The following is a 26,022-nucleotide window of genomic DNA, read 5'->3' on the forward strand; positions in this document are numbered from 1 at the left end:
TTTCAATTGTGGTACAGCTTTAAGAGGGGAGCAGGCACCCATACATCAAATGTAAAGATGTTTAAATGGTTTTGATGGACTTTATCAACCAGTGAAGATATTAGGCCATTTCTTACAACACCCAGCCCCCCCCCCATAAAAAAAAAAATCTCCAAACCAGGGGTACTGCATAAATGCTCCTACAGGAACAGTGCCTAACAAAGACTACACATTATTTGTCACCAAGGCAGAACTTTATTATGAGAGAAATTGTGTTTTTCTCCATAAAAGCAATGCAGCACAGCTCCAGAAGTATTCTTAAGAGAAGAACCAAGAACATAAGAACATTCTATTACAAAATAAAAGGTCCCAATACATTCTTTCATTTTGGATGTACAATTTCAGGACACGCCAGTGGTATAGGACCATTATATTACACATCACACTCACAAATACTTAAAGTACCTTAAAAAACCTTCCGTTGAAAGCCTCCATCCCAAGAACCCTTTTTGGCACTTTTATCATACGGACCAAAGGATAACTTGGAATAAGACCATGTTAAGGTACAAATGGAACAGCTTCATCACTTCTGTCTTCTCAGGTCACTGGTGATCTTTACTCCACTCTGCAGGTTCCTCAGCTCTTAGAAAAGTGTCTTCTTTTCGTCTGTGTCCTCCGCAGACATACTAGCTTCAACACCCTTAGGTTTCTCGGTTGCAGTAATGGAACTTTCTTTTCCAGTCATGTGGTTCCAGTTATTCTGCGAGAGCCTTCTAAAAGTGCCCATCATGCTCTCCTTATTCATCAGAGTGCCTGGCACTGATGTAAGCATCCCCTCTTCTCTTTTCTCTTCTGTAAGTAACCCCTGGGTCCAGGCAGGTGCTGTGCTGACCTTCTCCTCCTTTCTGACCAGGCTGGTCAGGATGTTTTGTCCTGGCCAGGTTAGAACCTGCTGCACTGAATTCTCATCGTCTACCTCTGCAGGGCTCAGGCTTCCCTCAACTCCACCGTTAAAATCTTCCTCCCCCTTCTCTTCAGCATATTTCTGGAGAAACTTCACCTGCATGCAGGAATCAGAAGATAAGAACATCTCATCATGATGACATACCAATATCACAGCTTTCAGTAATGGTGAGAGGCTGTTACAGTGTGCAGATCATGGAAAATCCACTTCATCACTTTTAAGAGTTTCAAAACACATCGCTGCTGTCGGAACAAAACCTCATCTCTCCAAAATAGTAGCTTCACAGGAGAAGGAGGAGGAAAAAAAAAACCAAATCAAAAAAAAAAAATCAACTTTACTTTTAATGTAAGTCAATGGAACCAGAATTTTTGCACATTTTGGCTATTCGTGTTTCTCTATTCATCATGAAATTCACACACAATTTAAATGGCAACAGGTCTATTAAAACTGTCAAACTGAAATATGACCAAAAAAATGGAGATACTAGGTTTTGCTCCAACAGCAGCGATATATGAAAGTTAGTGTAATATACAGAATACCAAACTGTGGAAAACAGCCCTTTTAGAATGTATTATGTCACAAAAACCCAGACTGCCCTGTATTGTACATTTACATTTAATCACTCATTTAAAAACAATCAAAAAATGTAGCATGCATCCTCAAACATGCAGGACATAATTAACTTAATGAAACAATCCCCATCATTACTACTATTTACTGATTATAATTGTCAGATTATCGCTGCACAAATGCACTTGTGTCTTCAGATTATAACTGCATTAACACATGTTCACTGTTCAGATTACAGCTGTGAAAACTTTTCTGTAAGTAACTCCATCCAGTCAGGTGCTTGCTGATCTCCTCCTCCTCCTTTCTGACAGGGCTGATATTTAATCCTGACCAGGTGAGAACCTGCTGTACTGCACGTTCATCGTCCACCTCTGCAGGGCTCAGGTTTTCCTCAACTTCACCCTGAAAAACCTCCTCCTCCTGCTCTTCAGCATCTTTCTGGAAGAACTTCACCTGTGAGCAGGAATGAGAAGATATGATCATCATGATGACATCATAGCAACATCACAGTTTACAGCAACATTGAGATGCTGTTATAGGGCGCAGATCATGGAAAACCTACTTCATCACTTTTTTAATGAAAATTAGTGGAATTTGTAGAATACTAAACTGTGAAAACAGCCCGTTTAGAATTCATTATTTTTCAGATGTCCCAAAAACCAATGTATTTATATATATCTGCATATTCAGCATACAGCAATTTGGCCCCACCCATTCTGACTGACATGATAAGGGGTGTTTCAGCTCAGACTGCCCCGAATTATGTGTTTACAAATGAGCACAATAAAAAGTAGGATGTGTCACAAGACAAACTCTCCCCTGTCAGATTATAGCTGTGTAAACATACATTTACTGTCTAATTTATAGAAATGTGTAAACACATTTACTGTCCAGATTATAGCTGTGCAAACACAAATTTACAGTTCACATTATCATTGCATAAACACCTGCATACTGTCCAGATTATCTCTGCGTAAACCTGTGTATACTGTCCAGATTATAACTATGTAAAATTACGTTTACTTTCCAGATTATAGATGTACAAATCAACATTTAACTTTGCTGACCTCCTCCTTTCTGACTGGGCTGACTAGTCCTGACCAGGTTAGAACCTGCTGCACTGCATGCTCATCGTCCACCCCTGCAGGGCTCAGGCTTTCCTCAGTTACATTCCGAAAAACCCCCTCCTCCTGCTCTTCGGCGTCTTTCTGAAGGAACTTCACCTGAATGTTGCGCTGCAAGCAGGAATGAGAAGATATGATCATGATGACATCCTACTGACATCAGTTTACAGTAATGTTGAGATGATGTTGCAAGGCGAACTTTTCACTTTTGCATGAAAATTAGTGGATTATATGAATTACTAAACTGTGCAAACAGCTTTACAAACAAACAGCATAGAGTTTATGAGGTATTTACATATATCTGTCTATTCACCATATAGCAGTTTAGCCCCACCTATTCAGACTGACATAATGAGTGTTTCAGTGTCCTTTAAAACATGCAAGACAAAGTTTTAACTGTAGTTAACTGTTGTCTTTTCTGGAATTCTGTGAAACTGTGTACAAATAAATTTGATTTGATTAAACATGCATATACTCTCCACATTAAAGCTGTGTAAGTGCATATTTACAGACCAGATCATAGCTGTACAAAAATGTGTTTAGTGTCCAGGTTATAGCTGTGTAAACACAATTACTGTGTACAAACGCACATTGACTGTCCAGATTATAGCTGTGCTAATGCACATTTACTGTTCACTTTATAGCCGTATCTTCAGATTATAACTGCATTAACACGTGTTTACTGTTCAGATTATAGCTGTGTAAACTATATTCTCTTGTGTAAGTAACCATGCATTCTAGTCAGGTGCTTTGCTGACCTCCTCCTCCTCCTCCTCCTCCTCTCTGACCGGGGTGATGTTTAGTCCTGGCCAGGTAAGAACCTGCTGCACTGCATGCTCATCGTCCACCTCTGCAGGGCTCAGGCTTTCCTCAACTCCACCCTGAAAAACCACCTCCTCCTGCTCTTCTGTGTATTTCTGGAGGAACTTCATCTGGAATGAGCAAAATATGAACATCATCATGATGACACAGCAACATTATCACAGTTTAGAGTAATGTGATATTACAGGGAGCAGATCATTCAAACATTTCTCACTTTTTTTTAAAAATAAGAGCTTCAAAATATATATGAGTGTTTCAGCCCAGACTGTCCTGTATTGTGCATTTACAAATAATTACTTAGAATAAATAGAAATGTGTCCTTTAAATCATGCATGACAACATGCATATAGCAATCTCCAGATTACAACTACACAAACAAGTTTACTGTCCAGATTATGGCTGATCATAAACTTACTGGCCAGATTAAAGATGCACAAGCATTTATTGGCCAGATTTTAGGTGCATGAACATGCATTAACTGTCCAGATCATAACTGCACCTTCAGATTATAACTCCATTAACATGTGTTTACTGTTCAGATTATAGCTGTGAAAATTTTTCTTTTGTGCAAGTAACCACTCGTTCCAGGCAGGTGCTTTGCTGACCTCCTCCTAAAGGTGTCAGATGAAAACCCGAGGATGTTTGACTGTCTTAAAATGAAACAGGACTGACTTCCTGTTCTCCTGCTGTCCATCAAACACCTGAAATTTGTTCAACAAAGCTTACTCAATAAAAGATCTTCAAGCGTAAAAACATTGTTTTGGTGAGTGAAATAATCCTAAATCTAGTCTATATGTTAAGATGCAAGTGTTCCAAGTCTATGAAGACTGTTCAACTTTCTATTTTTTCATAAAATTCTTATTCCAATGGCAGATAAATGAGCTTATTATGGAAGAAATATCCTCAATATGAGGAGATTAGATATAAGATAATCCACTTGCATTAGGATGGACAAGAGTTTCCAAAACTGGAGTTCAAAAACTGGTTAAAGCTACATAGAAAATGGGGCTCTTAACAACTACTTGGAAGGGCTTGTAGACTCCAAAAACTGCCCCCATCAGATAAACAACACTTAAAGCTTTCATCTTTGAGAGAGAGGAGAAAATCAAGCTGCTTCAGATCTGAAAACATCCACAGGTGTTTCTGTCCATCCTTCCACTGTGAGAAGACAACTCAGCACTGTGGGTCTGAAAGGATGTGTAGCTGATCAAGAAGAACCTCACTGAGAAAAGGAGGCGGAAACATCAAACAAAGAAGCTGAACAATGGACTGACCACCCCAGAGTCCAGACCCCTTTATCACTGAATGTGATTACTTCAGAAAATCATCAACCAGCTTCTAAAACTGAACTTTGGAGGTGTGCCTGCAGATTCTTTGAGGAACTGAAAGGGAGTCTCCTGAAAAGAATAGAAGCTGTAATAAAAGGGAAAGAATGACTCGCTTAATACTAAACACTATTTACCTTATTTCCCCCCAACATTCACTCCAACCTCAAGCCATAGTCCTAAACCTCTCCCTGGTCTTAGACCCCAACACTGTAGAGAATAAACAGACTTTCACAGGATTCATTTGAAAAACAGTAGATAATCTGTAATGTTCTATTCAAATCAATTGAGACCTAGTCTTCCTCATCATCGTCATCCTTAGAATTAGAACCATTTGTCACTGTATTTGCACACTCTGAAATTTGACCTCTGCATTTAACCCATCCATGCAGTGAAACACCCACATACATGCACACTAGTGAACACACAGTAGGGGGCAGTGAGCAGCCCTATCCACGGCGCCCGGGGAGCAACTGGGGGACAATCATCATTCAAAGATTATTACTCAACACAAGTAAAAAAATTTTTTAAATAATTTAAATACTCATTATTATTACTACTACAATCTCAAAATTAGAAATGTTAGATGATTTGACACCATAACTTTACCTTGTTTAGCCATGTTTTCTGGAGAGCTTGTCTGTAAGAGCTTGATTTGTCTTAATTGGCCAGATTATTCGAAATAGTTAAAGGGCTCATATCATGGTAAATCTGATTTTCCTTTGGGTTTTGATAGACTGACAATGTGTAAACTATATTTAAAGTTTCAGAATGAACCATTCACTCTCCACTCTATATACAGAAACTAAGCTGTAAAAAATGACTTGTGATGTCACAAAACCATGTCTAGTCACAGCTGTTTAGCCCCGCCCAATCACATTGACATTAAGAGTTATCTGCTGAACTGCTTTCTGAATGAAGTGCAATACAGGGCAGCTAATCAGAACAGAGTTCATTTACATACAGTCTTAAAGGCGCCATGACAATAGCTAAATTAAGAGAGGTTGGAACATGGTCATGTAGACTCTTAAAGAAGAAAAGTTCTTCAGTAAAGACAATGGTTCTAGGTAGAACCATGAACACTCAAATCTTTGCATGAATAAAATGTTCTTTGCATTGAGATGGTTCCATATAGAATTCTCTAAATAGTACCAAAATGGGTTCTTCTACTGTCAAGCATGTCATAATAGAAGAACCCTTTTCAAAACGATTCTACATAGAACCATACAAAAGACATTTTACATCAATCTGAAGAGCCCCATCATGATGCAAAGAACCCTCTAATCATGCAGAGTCCTTTGAGTGTTCATTGCTCTATATGGACCCATTTCTTTATTAAAGAATAATTTAAGTGTGTAGTAATGAATTATGAATGTTCTTTGGTACGAAAAAGTACATTAATATTATAAATGGTTCTCAGTGGGAAGCTGTAGGATTGTGGGATCTTTAAGAAATGTGATGCTAATCATGGGGAATTAGCTTAAGTTGATTTTTCACCAAACTGTTAGTTTAAGCAGAAGATTACCCAGAATTGCTGATAAGATCATGTCGTGGGGTGGAGTTTGGATCTTTGGATGCAGTCATATGACAAGAACTGATGAAGATCCTCTCGTCCTCCGCCAAGACGTCAGCTGCAGCGGCTTCGAAATATAGCGGTTCCCCGAGACCAACTCCTTCATTTACAGCGAGAATCTCCCATTTCTCTGTTGAGTTCACCAGAACAGAACACCAGAACCGGGTTATATCACCAAACAGGCCTTCAGCAGCCTTGGTGGTCCAGCAGTCTGAAGGTTTCCCCACTCTAACACACCTGACCACCAAAACCAGGATTTTATTTAAAACACCATTTCCAGAAAAGTTGGGACACTATGCAAAATGTGAATACAACAAAGACAATATCAGATGTTGAAAATGAGAAATTTTATTTAAATATATGACCATTTTGAATTTGATGCCAACAACGCATTCCAACAAAGTTGGGATGGGGGCGTGTTTACCACTGTGTTTCATCACCTCTTCTTTTAACAACACCAAGTGTTCAGGAAATGAGAAACTGCTGTAGTTGAGAAATAATACACAGCAATGCTGCTGTAATACATGCAGAATGTGCTTTTACATTATCTTGCTGAAATAATCAAAGTCTTCACTGAAAAAGATGTCATCTGAATGGCAGCATGTTTTGCCAAAACATATATAAAAATATAATCATTCAGTTTTAATGGTGCCTGGAGGACAGTGTGTCCATGATTTCCAAAAAGAATTTAAATGTTGATTTGTCAGACCATAGGACACTTATTCACTTCCTCTCAGTCCATTTTAAATGAGTTTAGGCCCAGAGAAGGTGGCAGTGTTTCTGGATCCTGTTTATACATAGTTTCTTCTTTGTATTTTAGAGTTTTAACATGAATTTGTGGATGCAGCGATGAACTGTTTTCACAGACAGTGGTTTTCAGAAGTGTTTGAACACATGCATTGATTTCCACTACAAAATCATATCCATTTTGAACGCAGTGCCATCTGAGGGCCTAAAGGTCAGAGCCAGCAAATATTGGTTTTAGGCCTTGTCCCTTACATTCAGAGATTTCTCCAGATTCTCTGAATCTTTTAATCATATTATGTACCGTAAATTATGAAAAGCAGAAGATCTTTTTTATGTTGAGAAACATTAGTCTTGAAAGATACTTTCTCTAGATTGACAAAGCACTTCTTGTAAGTCGCTCTGGATAAGAGCGTCTGCTAAATGCTGTAAACGTAAATGAATTGTTGCACTATTTAATTGTGCAGTCTTTCACAGAGTGGTGAATCCCTCATGTTTACTTTTGAGAGACAGCCTCTCCAAGATGCTCTTCTGTACCAAGTCATGTTACTGACCCGTTGCCAATCAACCACCAGGTGTTTTTTTTAGCATTATGCAACTTTACCAGCCTTGTATTATCCCAGTCCCAACTTTTTTGAAACATGTTGCTGGTATCAAATTTAAAAATTGGCAAATAAATATTTTTCAAAAATCTATAAAAATTCTGTTTTAACATTTGATATGTTGTCTTTGTACTGTTTTCAATGAAATATAGGATTTAAATGACCTGCACATCACATTTTGGTTTTATTGACATTTTTCACAGAATCCCAACTCTTTGGAAATGGGGTTGTAAAAGTAAGACTGATCACTCAGTCCATGCAATTCATACATGTAAACTGAACTGCATAAACAGCCCATTTTGTAGTGTTACAAAACCCAGCACATTTAAATTTATCCTCTTATCCAGCCTACAGTAGTTCAGCTCCATCCACTCACACTGAAGTTATAGGCAGTGTTTCAGCCCAGACAAACAAAGAAATTAAGGAATATTCAGTTTTGCATGATAAAGGACCTTTAATAACTCCAGACTGGGAATCTCCAGGAGCAGAACCAGATACTGAAATTAAACATAAAGGTCAAATATGAGCCAGACAGTGGAGAACCTCACCGTTACACACGGACAAAGTGAACCTGTGTTTGGCACCCAGGGTCCTCCGGAATGTCCACGGACCGTGGGGAACATAGCCCATTTTATAAGAATAGTGAAATCTAGGAGGAAAAACCCCCAACAAATGATATGTCAGAGGTAGAAATCTGTTTTTAAACTAGTGCTTCGATAATGCTTCCAATATTTTCACCATGTTAGCTAGCTAGCATTACAATACTTTCAAGCTAGCTGGTTTAGCTCAGCACTATATTGAATTTTGTTGCCAGCTGTAGTTTAAAAAGACATTTAAAGCTTGTAACAGGCCTCTAGAAACATGCTTTACTTGTAGGTCTTCATTTTAAGTAACTAAAGGCTTGAACTTGGTCTGTCATTTATTATTGCACTGCTAGCCTGTTAGCCACTTAGCTTTCTGCTGACCTACTCAGTCTACTCTACTGAGGCAGAATATCCATCCATCCATCCATCCATCCATTTTCTAAGCCGCTTCTCCGTCAGGGTCGCGGGGGGATGCTGGAGCCTATCCCAGCAGTCTTCGGGCGGAAGGCAGGATACACCCTGGACAGATCGCCAGTCCATCGCAGGGCAGACAGACAGACACAGACAGTCACTCACACACTCACACCTAGGGGTAATTTAGCACGTCCAATTGGCCTGACTGCATGTCTTTGGACTGTGGGAGGAAACCGGAGAACCCGGAGGAAACCCACGCAGACACGGGGAGAACATGCAAACTCCACACAGAGAGGACCCCAGTCACCCAGCCGGGGAATCGAACCCAGGCCCTCCTCGCTGTGAGGCGACAGCGCTACCCACCACGTGAGGCAGAATATATTCAGTTATAAAGAATATAGAGTTAAAATGAGTGTTTGGAGCAAACAGTGATGTCATCTGGTTTGCTTTTATGAGCTTAGACTTCAACTCTAACAGCTGAGCTTTTTCAATAAGTCATTAAGAAGAAGCTACAGTCATATCTGCTGAAGCTCTGTGCTGTTTGTGTTTGTATTGTTGCTGTTCTTGCCCTAATCTTCACTCAGCTGTACTGACAGATGTAAAACTACACTCTGTCCCAGAAACACCTCAGAGACGTTTAATGGGACAAAACAAATACACTTTCTTTGACTTCGCTAGAAACAGTAAAGAAACCGAATTCCGTTTCCCAACCCCATGTTTCCACACTGACATGCCAAAAAGTCATGGAATAGCAGTATGTAAATTGATTGAAGTGGTGTTACCTCAGGGGACGGCTTGGGACGCCCACACTTGTTGTGAGGTGTTATCTTGTGATAAGGTTGGCCAGTGTGCTCATAGCAAAGTGACATGACATCAGAGTTCAGACCAGGCATGATTGTGCATGCCTGATGGATGCAACATTCCATTTCTTAAGTTGTGAGGGCATTTAACACCCCTTGATCCACAGTGTCACACATGTGCCAGGAATACATCATAGAAAGCATCACCACCCACAGTGGACAGCACAGTGGCTGCCCACAGGTGCTTCATGAACATGAGTGGTGGCACCTAGCTAGAATTGTCTGTGTGAATAGACAAGCGACTCTGGCAGGAATCACATCCACGTTCAGAGCAGGAGGCCCCACACGCATATCCCACAGGTCAGTGCAGCGTTCTTTTGCTTCCATGGGATATAGGAGAAGACGACCCACCTCTGTTAACATCACAAAGACGGTGCCTCACCTGGGCTGGTGAGGTTGCCAGACCCTGGAGGACTGGCAACATATGGCATGGCCTGATGTCTCCAGTCCCATGAGCCTGTCAGTATCATTAAGAGGTTGGAGACTTTGCTAATGTAGTGCAGGTTTACCTGTTATACAGACACTGGATGGGCAGGGTTAGCGGCATTACTCTGATCACCTCCTCCTCGTCCTCCGAACCTGCTGGCGTGAACTCAACACTGTTGGAATAGATGATGTCCAACTGTCTGAGGAGAAACTGAGATGCTCTGAAGCGCTTAATGGCCTTTTGGAGCAGATAGTAGGTTCTTTAGTGAAGAAAATGGTTTTGTATGAAACCATGAACACTCAGATTCCTTTACATGATTAAGGGTTTTTGCACCATTAAACAGTTCTTCAAATTGATAAATGTGTTGTAGATGGTTCTATATAGAACCTTTTTGGAAAAGATTCATCTGTTATGACCTCAAGTCTGTAACAAAAGAAGAACGCTTTTCTGTGCTACATATAACCCTCTACAGTATACTCCATCAATATGAAGAACGCTTTCATAATGCAAAGGGTTCTTTAAGTGCTCATGGTTTCATATAAACCATTTTCTTTACTAAAGAACTCTGGAAGAACCATCTTTTTAATTGTGTATCTGCATGCTTAAATTTGTTCTTTGCATGGTGAAATGTTCTCCAGATTAATGAAGAATATGCTGTAGATGGTTCTATGTATAACTTTTTTGAAAAGTTTTCTATATAGCACGAAAAAGGATTCTGTTGTTACAGGCTTGCCATTGTAATAACAGATTAGCCCTTTTTTGAGCTATACAGAACCATCTACAGCACATTCTCCATCAACCTGAGGAACCATTTCACCATGCAAAGAACCCTTTACTCCTGCAAAGGGGTCTTTAAGTGTTCATGGTTCTATATCCATCCATTTTCTTTATTAAAGAACCCTTGAAGAAACATCTTGGGTCTACCTGCATGCTTAAATGGTTCTTTGCACAGTGAAACGGTTCTTCAGATTGATGGAGAATGTGTCGGATATGGTTCTGCCTGATGTCTGAGACACTGTTTTATGATAGTTTTGAGAAGATTTTGGCCTTACACTCATTCAGGGATACATAATATTCAGTGTGCTGTGAGGCAAAATGGTCCCCAAAGAAAACTATTACTTCAGATTTCCACCATTTTCCATCATCAACATTCCATATAAACTCAGAAGACTCATGTAGGTTCACTGGTGGTTTTGATAGTAAATAAAATGACTATATTTGTGTTGTAGTCATGGCATTATCCTGGTTCCCATCACCACCACTCTAAATAAATAAATAAATAAATAAACCATTTCATACCAAACTACCCTGACTCTCTGCACCCAAGCACTAAAAAAAGATTTATTGGAAACCCAAATATTGGTTTTACCATTGAAGATGTACATGACTCTGGTATCTGTATTCAGCATTGTTCTTTTGCATCTCCTTACCTTTAATGAACTACCACGGTCATTGAGGTCATAGTGGAAGTAGAGGTAGCTTCCCATGGAGCGAGATATGGGACACGTCCCCAGGTAGAAGTCAGAATCTGCACCTTTAACCCTAATCTTTGCTGTATTTATGCGAATAGAAACCTTCCTGTAGCCACACCACACCTCCACACCATGTTTATTGTCCACAGGAACCACCTGGATGTGCTGTGGATGACTAAAGGGACTAAAATATTGGTTAAAGTGCTCTGAAAGGTTCTCCTACCAACCACTGGTCTGAAATGCTCCTTGTTAACAAATGGAGCTGCTGCATGCCTGAACATTGGAAGAAAAAGATGAGGAGGCACCAGATGTTGCGTATGCTGGACAAACTCACTGTCCCTCATCATTGGCCTGAGCTCGATGGGAAACTCCAGTTTGGTGGATCGGAAAGGGCTGAACTGGTCTTGATTCTTCTCAGCAGCATAAGCCACAGCAATCCACAGCGAACCAAACAGACAGTGATGGATTAATATGACCCATGTTAGCCACCACAGCCGCCACAGAATGTGAAGTGCTGGAGCAGCAGATTCACCAGCCTTCCTTCTGGAGACTCTGATGACCTCCAGAGTTCAGCTTCCAGCCTAAATTATGACACCTGTCCCAGGTAATCAGTGGGTTCCGTCTAATCTTCCTATTAGTTCCCTGCAAAGTGGACTATGTAGGGTGTTCAGACATTTTAAGGGAGATTCCAAACCACAAAAATTGATTCTAGATAAATGCTCCACATACTTATGTGGTTTCTGAATAATATTCAGTTGAATTTGGTGTGTGGGAACATGACCCAAGGCAAATGTCTGAAGGGGAAGCCAACAAAAATGGAAAAAGTATTATTTGTACTATAAACTGAGGCTCTTCTCAAAGACTAATAACTTGTTGCCGTGGTCTAATGCTGTGTTCATGGCACAGAATGTTCTAGTCATTCAGAGTGGTTTGGTGTGAAACGCTCTGTTCTAGAGAAACTTTTCATAGTAGTGGTGATAGGAACCAGACGTCCACTTCTGAAAGCTCCCTTACAGAAAGTTCCTACATGAAATAGTTATGAATTCACTGCCTGATGTCAGAGAATGGGCCTCATTCTCATATATCGTCCTAATTTCTTCCCTAAGTGTGTTCTTGATAAAGGTCCTACGAAAAAGTCTGTGTCAGATTGGTGTCGTGTTCTTGAAGCGCAGAACTGTTCTCACCTTTGTGCTCTTGAGTGTGTGTAGATTCTGTTCTTATCCCACATAAGAAGACATTGGTGAATATTTGTGAAAAGAAGAATTTTTTCTTTAAAATGGTTGGTGATTGAGGCTTATTGATAGTTATGAGATGATTTCAGCTTAAAAATCCATTCATGGTGGAGGGATATGTGCGTGGTATCATGAAGCAATGTAGTCCCCAAAAAAGCATATTATTTAAGATTTATCACTATTTCACCATCAATATTTCACATAAAACTCAGAAGACATGTGTATGTTCACTGGTGGTTTTGGATAGTAAATAGTGTCCAACTAAAATGAAAGAAAAGAGTCATTTGTACTGTAAACTGAGGCTCTTCCCAAAGAACAATATCTTGCAGTGCAGTGATCAAATGCTGCCTTCATTGGAAGTGGGAACTTTCCAACTCTGAGTCTCCTGCAAAGTGCGAACCTACATGTGTTTATATGAAATGTTGAAAATGGTAAAATACTTTTCCATTGCTTGGATGCACACAGGCAGAGTTGTTTGATGTGAAATGGTTCATATGACTTTACAGTGGTGGTGATGGGAACCAGGGGTCGCCATAACTACAACACAAACATAGACATTTTATTTACTATCCAGAACTGCCAGAGAACCTACACGAGTCTTGTGTTTACATGGAATGTTGATGATGGAAAAATTGTGGAAAACAACTTCTTTGGTGACCGGGGTCCTCTCTGTGTGGAGTTTGCATGTTCTCCCCGTGTCTGCGTGGGTTTCCTCTGGGTTCTCCGGTTTCCTCCCACAGTCCAAAGACATGCAGTCAGGCCAATTGGGTGTGCTAAATTGTCCCTAGGTGTGAGTGTGTGAGTGACTGTCTGTGTCTGTCTGTCTGCCCTGCGATGGACTGGCGACCCGTCCAGGGTGTATCCTGCCATCCGCCCGAAGACTGCTGGGATAGGCTCCGGCTCCCCCCCGCGACCCTGACGGAGAAGCGGCTTAGAAAATGGATGGATGGATGGAACTTCTTTGGTGACTATTTTGCCTCACAACACCCTGTATATTATGTTTCCCTCAAAACTATCATAAAACAGTGTCTCAGACATCAGGCAGTGAATTCATAACCAGTTCATGTAAAAACTTTCTGTGAGGCAGCTTTTAGAGGTGGAGGTCTGGTTCCTAACACCACCACATGCTCATGTGTTTGTAGTATTTCATTCCTTCCCAGAGACAATGCAGGTTTTATGTGCCAACAACAGTCATAATTTGTTTATGACCATTTTTTCAGCCTCTGTTTATCCCTTAAAATCAAACAGGTTGTTGCTACTGGTTATATCAAACATAGGACTACTAAACAGCAGAGGGCGCTCGTGAGTGAGTCCTCAATGAATGGGAGTGAATGGAGCTCAATGGCTAAAAACAAACAGTTAAAATAGTTTCTAATCACTTGTAAAGTAGAACGAAGTATTTCACTAAAAATGCAAATTAAACTCACCTGTATGTTTCCTTTTTTCTACAGCAAATGGGTTTTGGGCAGCAGGAGGCGCACATTACTGCGTGATGATTGATTGGCAAGCGGAGCAGCTCATTGGCTGTTCATGCTCACTGACGTCATGGACATACATGAGGCACCTTTTTAAACTCTTAATAACTTGAGTTTAAAAGTGCCTAAAAATATAACAGTGGTATTAAAATGTTTATGCTGTTCCGTGTTCAGGAAATGATTGCATTATTTTACATAAAAAAAAGCATTTATAAACTATGATTTTGCTCAAAAGCTCCATCTCAACCCAATCATTTTAGACTCGAGAGCGCCCTCTAGTGTTTGAGAAAACCGGAAGACACTGCAAAGTGGTAATTCTCTCTACAAATTCTCTGACTGGGCCTTTAAATCGATATATGCAAATGAGCTCTGTTGTGATTGACTGCTTAGTATTGTGTTGAAGTTTAGAAGATAGTCCAGGCTAAACTGTTGTAGATTGAAAAGGTGGATGTATGTACATATTGTGGTTTTGGTGACACTACAGATGCAGTGAATTCAGGACAAGCCGTTTTTGCAGCTTATGAAGTTTCTCAGAATAAGATGCTGATCTAGGATCAGATTACTGACTTACTTACTATGACTTTAATGACAATCACCAGATCCTAGATCAGCACTCCTGCTTTGAGAACCTTTGTTAATACAAGTGTTGGTGTACTCCACTAGGCCTAGAAGGAAACTGCTGGAGGGTTGCTTTCTTTGAGACAGATGTTTCCTGGTGTATCCTCAGGACTAATATTGGGAACTTAGACCACCACAAAGGTTTTGAAGGTTTATTTGGGCCTAAAACTAGCATTTAGCATGTTATTTGTTGTGTTAAGCAGTGTTCTCTGCAGGCTTGTGCCCCCCAGACTCATCAGTGCAACAGAATTCATGATTTTAGATTATGTTCATGTTTTCATCCATCAAAGTGTTCTCACTACAGTACCCAACATGCACTACAATCACTGGCAACCACAGCCAATACATAATGGCATGATGTTGGGCTCCTAATGCATACATTTCTGGCATTTTCAGGCACCCTGTCACTAGGGGGGACCAAAAGCCTATACAAAAAAGTAACAGTGGCAAAATAATTTTTCAGGGGTCCAGACACATCTTTACACAGGCCTGCTTGTAGATATTCAAACCTTCCTCCCGCCTTCATATTACACCATCAGAAGGGGGTCTTCCTAGTCTTTTAAACCAGAAAATCCCACTCCAGAGGCCAACGTAGCACCGCTTTAGGAGGCCAGTACTTGTTCCCAACAGATAAACAGCGGTCATATGTTTAATTTTGCCTGCAGTGGCCTTTAAGTACTAATTGGGTAACATTTTAGATTCCAAGTTATATTTTTATATGATTGCTGGTTTACAAAATCAGACATTTATCTTCAGTCCGTGTTCTCACACACCAAATCCCTGCTGAAAAAACCCCATAGAAACCTTTCTGTGTTTCTGTTGGTTCCTGATGGTTTTGTAATGTGTTTTGGCTTGTTTAATCGGTTGATATCACAGTGTAAAGGATTGTAAAGATTTAACAGGTGACCAATGCCTGATTCCACTTGCATTTGATGGTTTCCAAATGGGATCTACATGTGTTCTACAGAAAACTTGTGGTCTCTGTTGGAAAACAATAAGCCAATTCTCATTAGAAGGCAAAACTAAATGGTTTTAATCCTAATGGTCCTTTTTCAGCAGGGATAGTACTCAAGAGTTTAAACAGGTGCGACAGAGCAGGGAAACACCAGGAACGTCTCCCCTAAAAATCTCGAAATTATTCCTTCTTTAAAGCGGCATTTTTGTAAATTATGTTTGAAAGTGTGAAGAACCTCTTGGATGGATTGATGGCACACAATGTAAAGGACGTTCCTGGAAACTTCCATCCAAGCCCAGAACCTCTTTATTTAGGGCAGAACAGTGGTGGATCTAAATTAAGAGGTTTGACACCCCCAAAATCTTTATTCCGTGACATTCTTTTGGAGGAGTTTGCGTTTGTAGAAGAAAAAAGCCCTTTTTCTTCACTCATTGTTGGTTTACTGATTAGATATCTGTCCTCGGTCCATTCGCTCTGTGTTCACTGGACTTGTGCCTCATGACTCACCCATACATGCACAGTACCACTGATCTGATCCTGAACAGGCCTGTGTTACTTTTCCAGCAAAGACCCAAAATCCACAGTGCTGGTCTTCGTGATGACTGTGTGAGCTGACCTTGCACTGGAAAAATGTTTCATCTTCTGGTTCTCTCCTTTTAGCTAAGCTGTCATAGTCAGATCTGCCGGAGTGGTTATCCACACTCTGTAAATGTTTACATTCCCTGTTTATGTACAAATGGATAGAATAAAACTAATTCCATCTCCCTGCTTTCTTTCTGAGTATACAATCACCCATATGTCTGGCTGGACACTGAAGGACGACTGACTGCTGAGCCCTCCTGCTACCCACTTCAGACCAGCTGCCCAAGCCCCAGCTGCCACCACCTGCCTTGGACTAGCTGCCCACCCTACACTGATGTTCTCATGGACTCCTAGTTGTTCCTAATACCAATCCTACTGCTATTAATATTAGTAGTACAATCACTTGTAGGTAGTTTGACCAGAGGAGGATGGGTCCCCCCTGGTGAGCCTGGTTCCTCCCAAGGTTTCTTCCTCAGTTCTGAGGGAGTTTTTCCTTGCCACTGTTGCCCCTGGCTTGCCCACCGGGGTTTTTTTTTGTACATTATTACACTCCGGTTAAAACTTTGTCTTTTCCGAAATTCTGTAAAGCTGCTTTGTGACAACACCCATTGTAAAAAGCGCTATACAAATAAATTTGATTTGATATCTCACAGGAACAGGTCAACGATTACATGCTAATTTCTAAAACCCTCTATCTCCATGTTTCATCTTTTATCCTTTTTTTTTTTTTTACTTTTGTTTGCAGTTTGAAAACTCCAGCAGCCTTTTACATTGTGTTGAAATTTCATGATGAAGGGAGCAACAGAACTGGTTCAAGCCTACTTAGAAAAACATCTTCTATTCGAAGTTATGAATGTTTTTTCCTTCTTCTGTAAAGTTACCATTTTTGAGATGTTTTGAGAGTTTTAACCACTGATTGTAATAAAAGTGTAAAGTGAGCTGCCAAGACCGCACACAAGTAAACAGGTCTGCACAATGTATCGGTAGCTTGTTATCTCAATACTGGCCTTTGCTGTACTGATATCGCAGGGAGTGACTGAGCTCCTCACCAATCGGTTAATGTTTTTCTGGATGCTGTGAGCTTCTGGAACCTCCTCGTACGACCCAGATGAGCTTCTGTGTATGATTGTTTAGATCAGGGTTCTGCAGGCGTTCTCCACTGCAGAAGACCTTTTCAACACCACTTCAAATAAAATTTAAGACCCAATGTGCAATAATCATGCACCAAAATATAAAAATACTGGTCAAAGTAACTTCTACTCATAACAGCTTTGCATGTAGTTTTTGTCTTTATCCTAAAAAGACTAAAATTGAACAGGATATCCAAGACTTTTAATTTGTAATATGTAATTTCAAACATATTAAAAGTTTTTAAAGGGGAATTCCAACAAGGTTTCTGTACAATTGAGTGTGTGAGATGTATACGGAGTGATTGAGTGGTTTGGTGTGAAATGGTTCAGATGTCTTTACAGTGGTGATAGTAACCAGGAGGCATGGTGGTGCAGTGGGCGGTGCTATGTGGGTTTTCTTTCACAGTCAAAAGACATGCAGCCAGGCCAATTGGAAATACTTAATTGTCCCTAGATACGAATGTGTGTGCATCTGCCCGTGATGGATTGGTGGCCTGTCCAGGGTGTTTCCTGCCTTCCATCCAGTGACCACTGGGATAGGCTCCAGCACCCCCACAACCCAGAAGGATAAGTGACTTAATGTGTGTGTATTTATTCAAAACCACCAGTGAACCTACACGTGTCTTTGGAGTTTATATGGAGTGTTGATGATGGAAAATAGTGGAAAATCTGAAATAATGTCTTCTTTGGGGACTATTTTGCTTCATAACACCCTGGATGTTTCCTTCTGCAGTGTGCACGTTCCAAAAAACACATTTTAGGCCAAAATTTCACAACTGTCTTTATGTCTCCAGTTTTAGGCAACATATCTGTAATATTTTCATGTAATAACTTTCTGTGGGGGAGCTTTTATAGGTGGATGTCTGGTTCCTATCACCACCACTGTGAACAATTATGACTCGGTAAGTTTCTCCAGAACATATCATTTCACATCAAACCACTCTGAATGTTTACAACCAATTATTTATGCAGAAATACTGAAAAATTGATGGAATTCCACACCCGTAAATGAATAAAGCTATTCACCAGCTCCTGTAAAAGTGAATAATTTTGGTTAAAATAATGTAGACGAAACCATATCAAAGGTTTTGTGACACTGCATGCCACATCACTATTGCAATATGGAGCAATATAATCACAATATTATATTTTTGTTGATATTATTCTCATAAACTTTGGTAACACTGCTGTAGGTCAGTGTTCAGAGGGCTACATGGTACCTACAGGTCTCAGGACAACCAACAAACTTTTATAAACACTCATCCCAATATGCATAATTTCTCATAAAGGTCACAAGTGCCAACCTTGAAGTCAAGCTGATATGACTATATTATATGGCCAAAAGTATGTGGACACCCCTCCTGATTAGTCAGTTCAGGTGCTTCAGAAATACCTATGGCTATTAGGTGTATAAAATCAAGCACACTGGCAGCAGAAAGGGTCACACTGAAGAGTTCAGTGACTTTAAACATGGCACTGTTTACTAGTTTGTGAAACTTCTGCTCTGCTGCGGCTGCCCTGGACAACTGTAAGTGACATAACTGTGAGATGGAAGTGTCTAGGAGCGCAAACAGTTCAGCCAAGAAGCTGCAGGCCAGTGCTGAATGATTCATCTATTCTCTGTTGAATCACTCACTAGACCTCCAAGCTGCCTATAAGGAGCTTCACAAAATGGGTTTCCAAGGCTGAGCAGCTGCACACAAGCTTAAGATCACTATATGCAATGCCAAGTGTCAGCTGGAGTGGTGTAAAGCGCCGCCACTGGACTTTGGAGCAGTGGAAATGTGCTCTCTGGAGAGATGAATCAGCTTCTCAATATGTCAGTCTGGATGAATCTGGGTTTGGTGGATGTCAGGAGAATGTTACCTACCGGAATGCACAGTGCCAATGGTAAAGTTTGGTGGAGGAAGGATAGCCTGGGTTGTTTTTCAGGATTCGGGCCCCTTAGTTCCAGTGAAGGGTGATGTTAATGCTACAGCACGACATTTTACACAATTATATGGCAGCAGTTTTTGGAACAGCCTTTCCTGTACCAGCATGACTGAGCCCCTGTGTACAAAGCAGCTCGATAAAGTCATGGTTTGACCAGTTTGGTGTGGAGGAACTTCAGTGGCCTGCACAGAGCCCTGACTTCAACCCCACTGAACACCTTTGGGATGATCTACAATGGACATTGTGAGCCAGACCCTCTTGACCAACATCAGTGTCTGATCTCACAAATGCTCTTTTGACTGAATGTGCACAAAGTGGAGTCTATATTAATGCCCATGGTTATATATAGCTGTGATAGTCAGATGTCCATATACTTTGGCCATATAGTGCAGGTGTTGTCAATTTGACGTCAAGCAGACTTTATGACAGACAGTGTCTGCTGGAATCAGCTTATGTCGTTTTGTCAATCCTCATGATGTGCTTACGCAGCTTGCCCTACAGTAATGCTCTCATAAATGAGTTCAAAACAGAGACCCATTGATGTGTTTTCAGAACTGCTGAATATACACTGATCAGGCATAACATTATGACCACCTCCTTGCTTCTATGCTCACTGTTTTATCAGCTCCACTTACTATATAGCTGCACTTTGTAGTTCTACAGTTACAGACCTACTCTGTGAGGGCCCATGGGGGTCCTGAGCACTGAAGAACAGGGTAAAAGTGGGCTAACAAAGTATCAGAGAAACAGATGGACTACAGTCTGTAACTGTAGAACTACAAAGTGCAGCTATAGCATAAGTGGAGCTGATAAACAGTGAGCATAGAAGCAAGGAGGTGGTCATAATGTTATGCCAGATCAGTGTATTTAGACGTCCAGCTTCCCGGCCAGTTTCCCATTAGGCCGAGGGACACCAACCGCCACTTTTCAGCGTGTGGACGCTCGTACTGAACCCCCTGTCAGTGCAACACCCGTGATCAACTCCTCCTAAACGTTAAGATTAGAGGCAACTTTCTCTTTAATAGAGAAACCAAAAAAACTGATGATGTGATAATACTTCAGACATGATGTTTCTCATGAAGAATGGCGTTGAGAGAAAAAATACAAAGTAAAGGAGCCGCCGTCGCGGCGACGGCTGATTACAAGTTTTAACCGGGTATTAACAACATAAAGGACAGCAGTCATCGTGAGCAGAGTAAGGTAGTTTCGCAGGTCCTGTTGCCTTCAAGGTCGCAGGTTTGAATCCCAGTCGCAAGAAGCAGCCTTGAGAGAGAGAGAGAGACGCATTTCTTTCTTTCCTTCTTTTTCTTTTTCGCCCTAACCATTAAACTGGATGAAGCATGAATGCTATGTACACAAATTACAATGAATGAAAGACGTTCGTCGGTTAATTAAATATATACGGTATTGGTCAGTCATACTGAGGCTCGCTTGAAATATGAATTCTCACAAGAATTGAATTGTAGTGGATTTTTTTTCTTTTCTACACAATTACATGAGGCTTAAAACTTTTTTTTTCCTCTTAGCTATACATATAATTTACCCCTGCTCAAAATCTAAACCCATCCTCCTTCCACTCTGTCCAGCGGCTGACCAATAAATCGAGGCACTTGTTTAATACCATGTTTCCGTTACATCATAGAAATGTCAAGCTTTCACCTGTACCAAGAAAGAACGTAAACAAAAAACAGCAGAAAACAGGTTCACTTTTTCTTTTTTTTTTTCTTTTTTTTCTTGTTAAATAGTAATAAATACATGAGATGCAGTGGTTTTATTTTTCCATTTTTTTCTGAAGCAGGAGGGTTAAAAAGTTTTTTTTATTCATTTATTTTTATTTATTTATTTTATTTATTTATTTATCTGTTTGTTTTCTTTAGCAGCAATCCGAACATGGTTGAGAGTGGAGATAGCAGCCGAGAGAGAAGTAGTTCACTTTTTTTTTTTCTTTTTTTTTTGACTTGATGGCAAAACAGCACTCACAGAGTGTTGCAGAGGAGGAAGGAGGAAGGGGGAGGAAAGACGAGAGAGAGAGAGAGAGAGAGAGAGAGAGAGAGAGAGAGAGAGAGAAAGAGAGAAAGAGAGAGAGAAAGAGAGAGAGAGAGAGAGAGAGAAAGAGAGAGAGAGAGAGAGGTTAGAGCAGGAGGGCGTGGCGGAGGAGTCTCCTTCGTTTTTACAGCTTCCTCCCTCCTGCTTTTCTCACCCGTCTCCTCTTCCTTCCAACACAAATATGGGGCCAGGAAGAAAAGGAAAGGAAAAAAAAAACAGAAAAACAACAAAAGAGTGATAAGCTAGAGACAGAGAGAAAAAAAGCAAAGAGAGTGAGAAAAAAGAGAAAGGGAAAAAGAGCAAGATTTGGCTTAGCATATCCAGAGTTAATACAAATGCGCTTTTCACCGATTCCTGTCGAAAAACAAAAGTAAGGAGAAGAATGAAAGAGAAACGGAGCAAGAGAGAAAGAGAGAGAAAACAAATAAACGTGAGAAAAGAGGTGAGAAAGTCTGGTAAGGATGATGAAGAAGGCAGACTATTTTTTTTCTGAAAAACAAACATCAGGGAAGCATTTTGGTTTTCCTTCTGGCCGAGTGTTTTGTTTGTCGTTTTTTTTTTCACTTCCTCCTTTTTTTCTGTAAAGATTTAGCTAAAGGTCCCCCCTCTTCGCTTTCGGAGCGGCTCGCGTCGGCAAAATGGTTCCGCCTCCTCCTCCTTGCGTGGTTTTTCTCACCGTGGTGTGACTACGGTTTTTGTCATTTGCTTTATTTTATTCGTAAGATTTGTTTCATAGTTTTGAGATATATAAGCCAGTGTGTCAAGCGAGAAAAAGACTGGAAACATAAAAAAGAAAAAAAGAAACAAACAAAAAAAAAAAAAGTCAATCAGTAACAAAAGTGTTTGTGTAAGTCACGGGTGAGAGAAAGTCGAAATGAAAAACAACTCAATCCCATTTTGTTTGTTTGTTTTGTTTTGTGTATGCATTGAGTGTCGTCTGTCCCTCAAAAATAAAAACAAACCTGTATAAATAAAATAAACACGTCGAATAAATAAACCCGAAAAACAAAACAAAACAAAAAACACCCACCTCTTTAGCTCTCCTCCCAATCCCACCATCTCTCTCCTTCTGTAGTGATTCTTAATAAATTAAAAATGTACAATTAAACTAAAAAGAAAACATCATATAGGATCTTCTCTCCCTCTCTCTTTCTCCTGCTGCTTCCCTCCTCTAACACATTCATCGCTCCGATCTCCACTCACCTGGGGGCCTGGCAAACAAAACAGAACGAAAAAAAAACCCAAAAAGAAATCTCTCGCTGCAAACCTATTCTCACATAAAATCCAATAATATAATAAGAATAACGATAAAAACAAACGTCCTAAAACTTTCTGCTCTGACCGCTCCACCTCCCGCTCTTTTCCTTCCAAACAAAATTAAGAAAAGGAAAATTAAATCTTCCCATTCTCCTCCCCCATGCAAAACAGAAAATAAAACAAAAAACAACCAAAATAATCCTTTGATATTTCACAAGTTTTTTCTCTGTCGTGTGGCCGTGTGTGTGGTGTGGGTGTGGACTACGTGTGTGTGTGTGTTTATGTTTGTGTATGCAGTTGTTGTTTGTTTTTAATCATTTATGTTTCTCGTTAAAATTCTTTTTTTTTTGTATGGCTTTTGGAATTTGTTCAAGATTTATCAAGAGTTGGCCGCGCTCTGGCCGCCGCCTCCCCCGCTTCCGCACACGCCCATCATGATGGACTCTTCCGAATCTGGCCGCACGACCCCTGCTCCTCCGCCCCTTGGGGGGGCGCCGGTAAGCATCCCGCTGCCCTGGGGCGGTGGGTTATTATTGTTGTTGCCTGGGTAACAGGGGGGGATGTAGCCCAGGCCGGAGGCAGGCACCATGCTGTCCTGAGCGGCCGGGGCTTGGGCCAGCTGTTGCTGCGAGGAGGCCGTCGGAGGCTGGGGGGGCGGAGCCAGGGCCGTTCTAGTCCGAAAGGCGGAGAGGCCCAGGTGGATGTTGGAGGATCCGTACTGACTGGAGTCCAAACTCGACGGCGGGGGCTGCACGATGGAAGACTGGGCCAGGTGGTGGTGGTGCGTTAGGCTCAGCTCGATGCTGTCCTGCATCTGCGGAGACGAGACTGGCATCAGCGTCTGGCCTTGCGGACCCTGCGGAGTCTGACCCTGGGCCTGGCTCTGCTGCTGCTGCTGTTGCTGCTGCTGCTGCCGGAGTGGCCGGCCATTGCCGTGGTGACCCCCGCCGTAGACTGGGTGGGGGTGATGGGGGGGGTCCATCATGCCCCCCACGTTGCCGAGGAAGTGGCGGGCGTGCTGCGAGGCGGCAGGCTTGTGCAGGAGGAGCTGCGGATACGGCGCATCGCTGCCACTGTTTGACAGCGGGCCCAGACCGCCCTCACTGCCCGGCCAGATACGCAACTGCTGCTGGGATGGCGCCTGGAATGGCAGGAGAAAAGAATGAGAGAAGAGATGAGACGAGAAGGAAAATTAGCACACTGTACACTATTACGCTAACTGATGCACTGTATTCTATTATGCTAATTGATACACTTTATACTATTATGCTAATGGCTACACTGTATACTATTATGCCACTGACTACACTGTACGCTGCTATGCTACTGGCTATGACTGTACGACTGGCTATGGTTTATGTTATTGTGCTACTGACTATTCTATGACAAAACAAGCAGGCACGCAAGTCCAGAGAGGAAAAAGCATCATGATGGTAAATAGGATGGTTACCTGTGGGCTCTGCATCTCGTAGTCCGTGTGAGTGACGGCACTGTTGTAGTACCGGTTGCTGTACCGGTAATTTCGGTTGTCATTGGAAGAACCGCTAGATCCACCTAGGTTAAAGAGAGGGAAAAATATACGTTAGAAAACCCTATCACCCCCTACACTTCCTGTAGTGTATTACAGTCTGTCAGAATGACTGTGTGGATCATATGAACATTACAGAGAATTATAGGAGACTTTTATTTTTAAGTGAACAATGTATCCCCCCCCATAATTGATAACAGACTTTGTCAGCTAATCAATGCAGCTCTGGTGTGGAGTGCGTACCAGAGCTGGAGACGGAGCTGGTGGTGGAGGTGGAGTGGCTGTGGTCCATGGCTGGGCTCGTTGAGGTGGAGCTGCTGGTGTTGGTGCCCTCGTCTGTCGTCTTCTTGAAGAAATTGTGCTGCAGGGCATAAAACGGTGTGATGCGGGTCTTCGGGTCATAGTCCAGCATGCGCAGGATCAGGTCCTTAAACTTCAGGTAGTCGCAGGGGGCGTGGCCTTGCTCACCAGCCCGTCTCCCCCCGGGACCCCCGGTCTCCACCCCTAAGATCTCATGCAGCCGCCTCGTCGCTGGAGCCTTATATTCCTGTAGCAGGAGAGGTTAAAAACAGGCATTATTTCATCTACAAATATAGGAGCTGGTTTTACATAATATATTATTGTTCACAGATTAGTTTACTGTTAGATCACTCATATTATGCTGATTGAAAAATATATACTGATGATAAAGATTTAAAAAGATCAAAAAAGGAAAATAGCAGGGGTTAACCATACACAAAGTTAATCAGCATAAGCGTTTTCATTACTGTGAGATAATAAGTTAAGACAATACAGGTAATATGATTGAGAATATGGTTAAAGAGGTAAGACAGGTGAGGTATGGTATAAGGAAAGGAAAGACAGGTGAAGAACAGGTGAGTTTCTGGTTTTGCTTCTTAGGCTGTGTTTTGACAAAACACTACACTAATTAATGAAGTTATGAGTTTAAGTCAGTCTCTCAAGCCGGACTGATGTCATTTCATTGTCAGAAAGTCCGCTTAATGTGTCAAGAACCATCGGAAATTCAAGGATCTTGTTTACTATGTTGTAAATACTTCAAAGAAAACTGCTGAATAGCTTTTAAAGATGTAATCTAAATGTTGTTCATTTCACTGTCTGTGTCTACATGCAAAGGTTCTCTCCAATCTGACTGAATACATTCTGGTTACAGATGAAGACTGAGGTGTTTATATTCTCATTCTACTCAACAATCTGATGGAAATCTATGTCTACATGCTCACTACAAGAAATCTGATCCAAGGGTACATGCATGTGCAGATAACCACTTAGGGTAGACATTACCATGACAACCGGCATCATGTGAGTCCAGTCAGAGTGAGATGAGCAGCAGTGAGCAGCGCTTGTGTTTTTAACTGCCTTAAAATGATGTCAGACTCAGGAAAACGTCCTTCACATGTCCTTATTAAAGAAGGCCGAGAGGAAGACGTTGTGTCCTGAGACACATAAGTTGGACATCCGTCCCACCGGTGTCTCTTAAAGATCAGACCATAAACTTCGTCTCCTCTGTAGACCAGTTTCTGCACCATCATGTTGAATGGTATAAACTTTTACTATGATGCGATGCACATGCAGAACAGACTTTGCGACTGGGGTTGTAATCAGATGCAGGCATTTACACGGATATTATTCTTCTATTAACAGATTAATTACAGGATTACCTACCTTGATCAAACGGATAGAAATTTTATTCTGAATGGCCTCAATCAGACTAGACTATTCCAACAGAGGTGTTCACATGGATGGATTCTATTCTGATTGAGCTATTAGTCAGGTTATTAATGGATTA

At 41.2% G+C, this 26,022-nt stretch overlaps 3 protein-coding genes across 5 annotated transcripts in view; all 3 read right to left on the reverse strand.

Annotated features, from left to right (window-relative positions):
• Nucleotides 1–586: 586 nt before the first annotated feature.
• On the reverse strand, nucleotides 587–2,778 carry LOC108437361. The gene is made up of 3 exons (XM_017714404.2): nucleotides 2,581–2,778; nucleotides 1,856–1,966; nucleotides 587–1,039 (listed from the first exon to the last, which is right to left on the reverse strand). The coding sequence occupies exons 1-3, from the start codon at nucleotides 2,776–2,778 to the stop codon at nucleotides 623–625; spliced, it is 726 nt and encodes a 241-aa protein (XP_017569893.1). The 3' UTR covers nucleotides 587–622.
• Nucleotides 2,716–11,804, reverse strand: LOC108437363. The gene is made up of 7 exons (XM_017714405.1): nucleotides 11,795–11,804; nucleotides 11,419–11,666; nucleotides 10,071–10,225; nucleotides 8,252–8,352; nucleotides 6,310–6,487; nucleotides 3,396–3,569; nucleotides 2,716–2,748 (listed from the first exon to the last, which is right to left on the reverse strand). The coding sequence occupies exons 1-6, from the start codon at nucleotides 11,802–11,804 to the stop codon at nucleotides 3,566–3,568; spliced, it is 696 nt and encodes a 231-aa protein (XP_017569894.1). The 3' UTR covers nucleotides 2,716–2,748; nucleotides 3,396–3,565.
• A 9,443-nt stretch (nucleotides 11,805–21,247) lies between these two features.
• Nucleotides 21,248–26,022, reverse strand: part of dyrk1b (dual-specificity tyrosine-(Y)-phosphorylation regulated kinase 1B) — a 76,747-nt gene continuing 71,972 nt past the window's right edge. For all 3 annotated transcript variants that reach the window (XM_017714455.2, XM_017714454.2, XM_017714453.2), the window contains exons 9-11: nucleotides 24,459–24,762; nucleotides 24,138–24,241; nucleotides 21,248–23,828 (exon numbers count right to left, since the gene is read on the reverse strand). In XM_017714455.2, the coding sequence (XP_017569944.1) occupies nucleotides 23,067–23,828; nucleotides 24,138–24,241; nucleotides 24,459–24,762 (1,170 nt within the window). In that variant the 3' untranslated portion in view covers nucleotides 21,248–23,066. The remainder of the gene's footprint in view (nucleotides 23,829–24,137; nucleotides 24,242–24,458; nucleotides 24,763–26,022) is intronic.

This window comes from Pygocentrus nattereri, chromosome 24 (assembly GCF_015220715.1).
Source record: "Pygocentrus nattereri isolate fPygNat1 chromosome 24, fPygNat1.pri, whole genome shotgun sequence".
Taxonomy (NCBI): domain Eukaryota; kingdom Metazoa; phylum Chordata; class Actinopteri; order Characiformes; family Serrasalmidae; genus Pygocentrus; species Pygocentrus nattereri.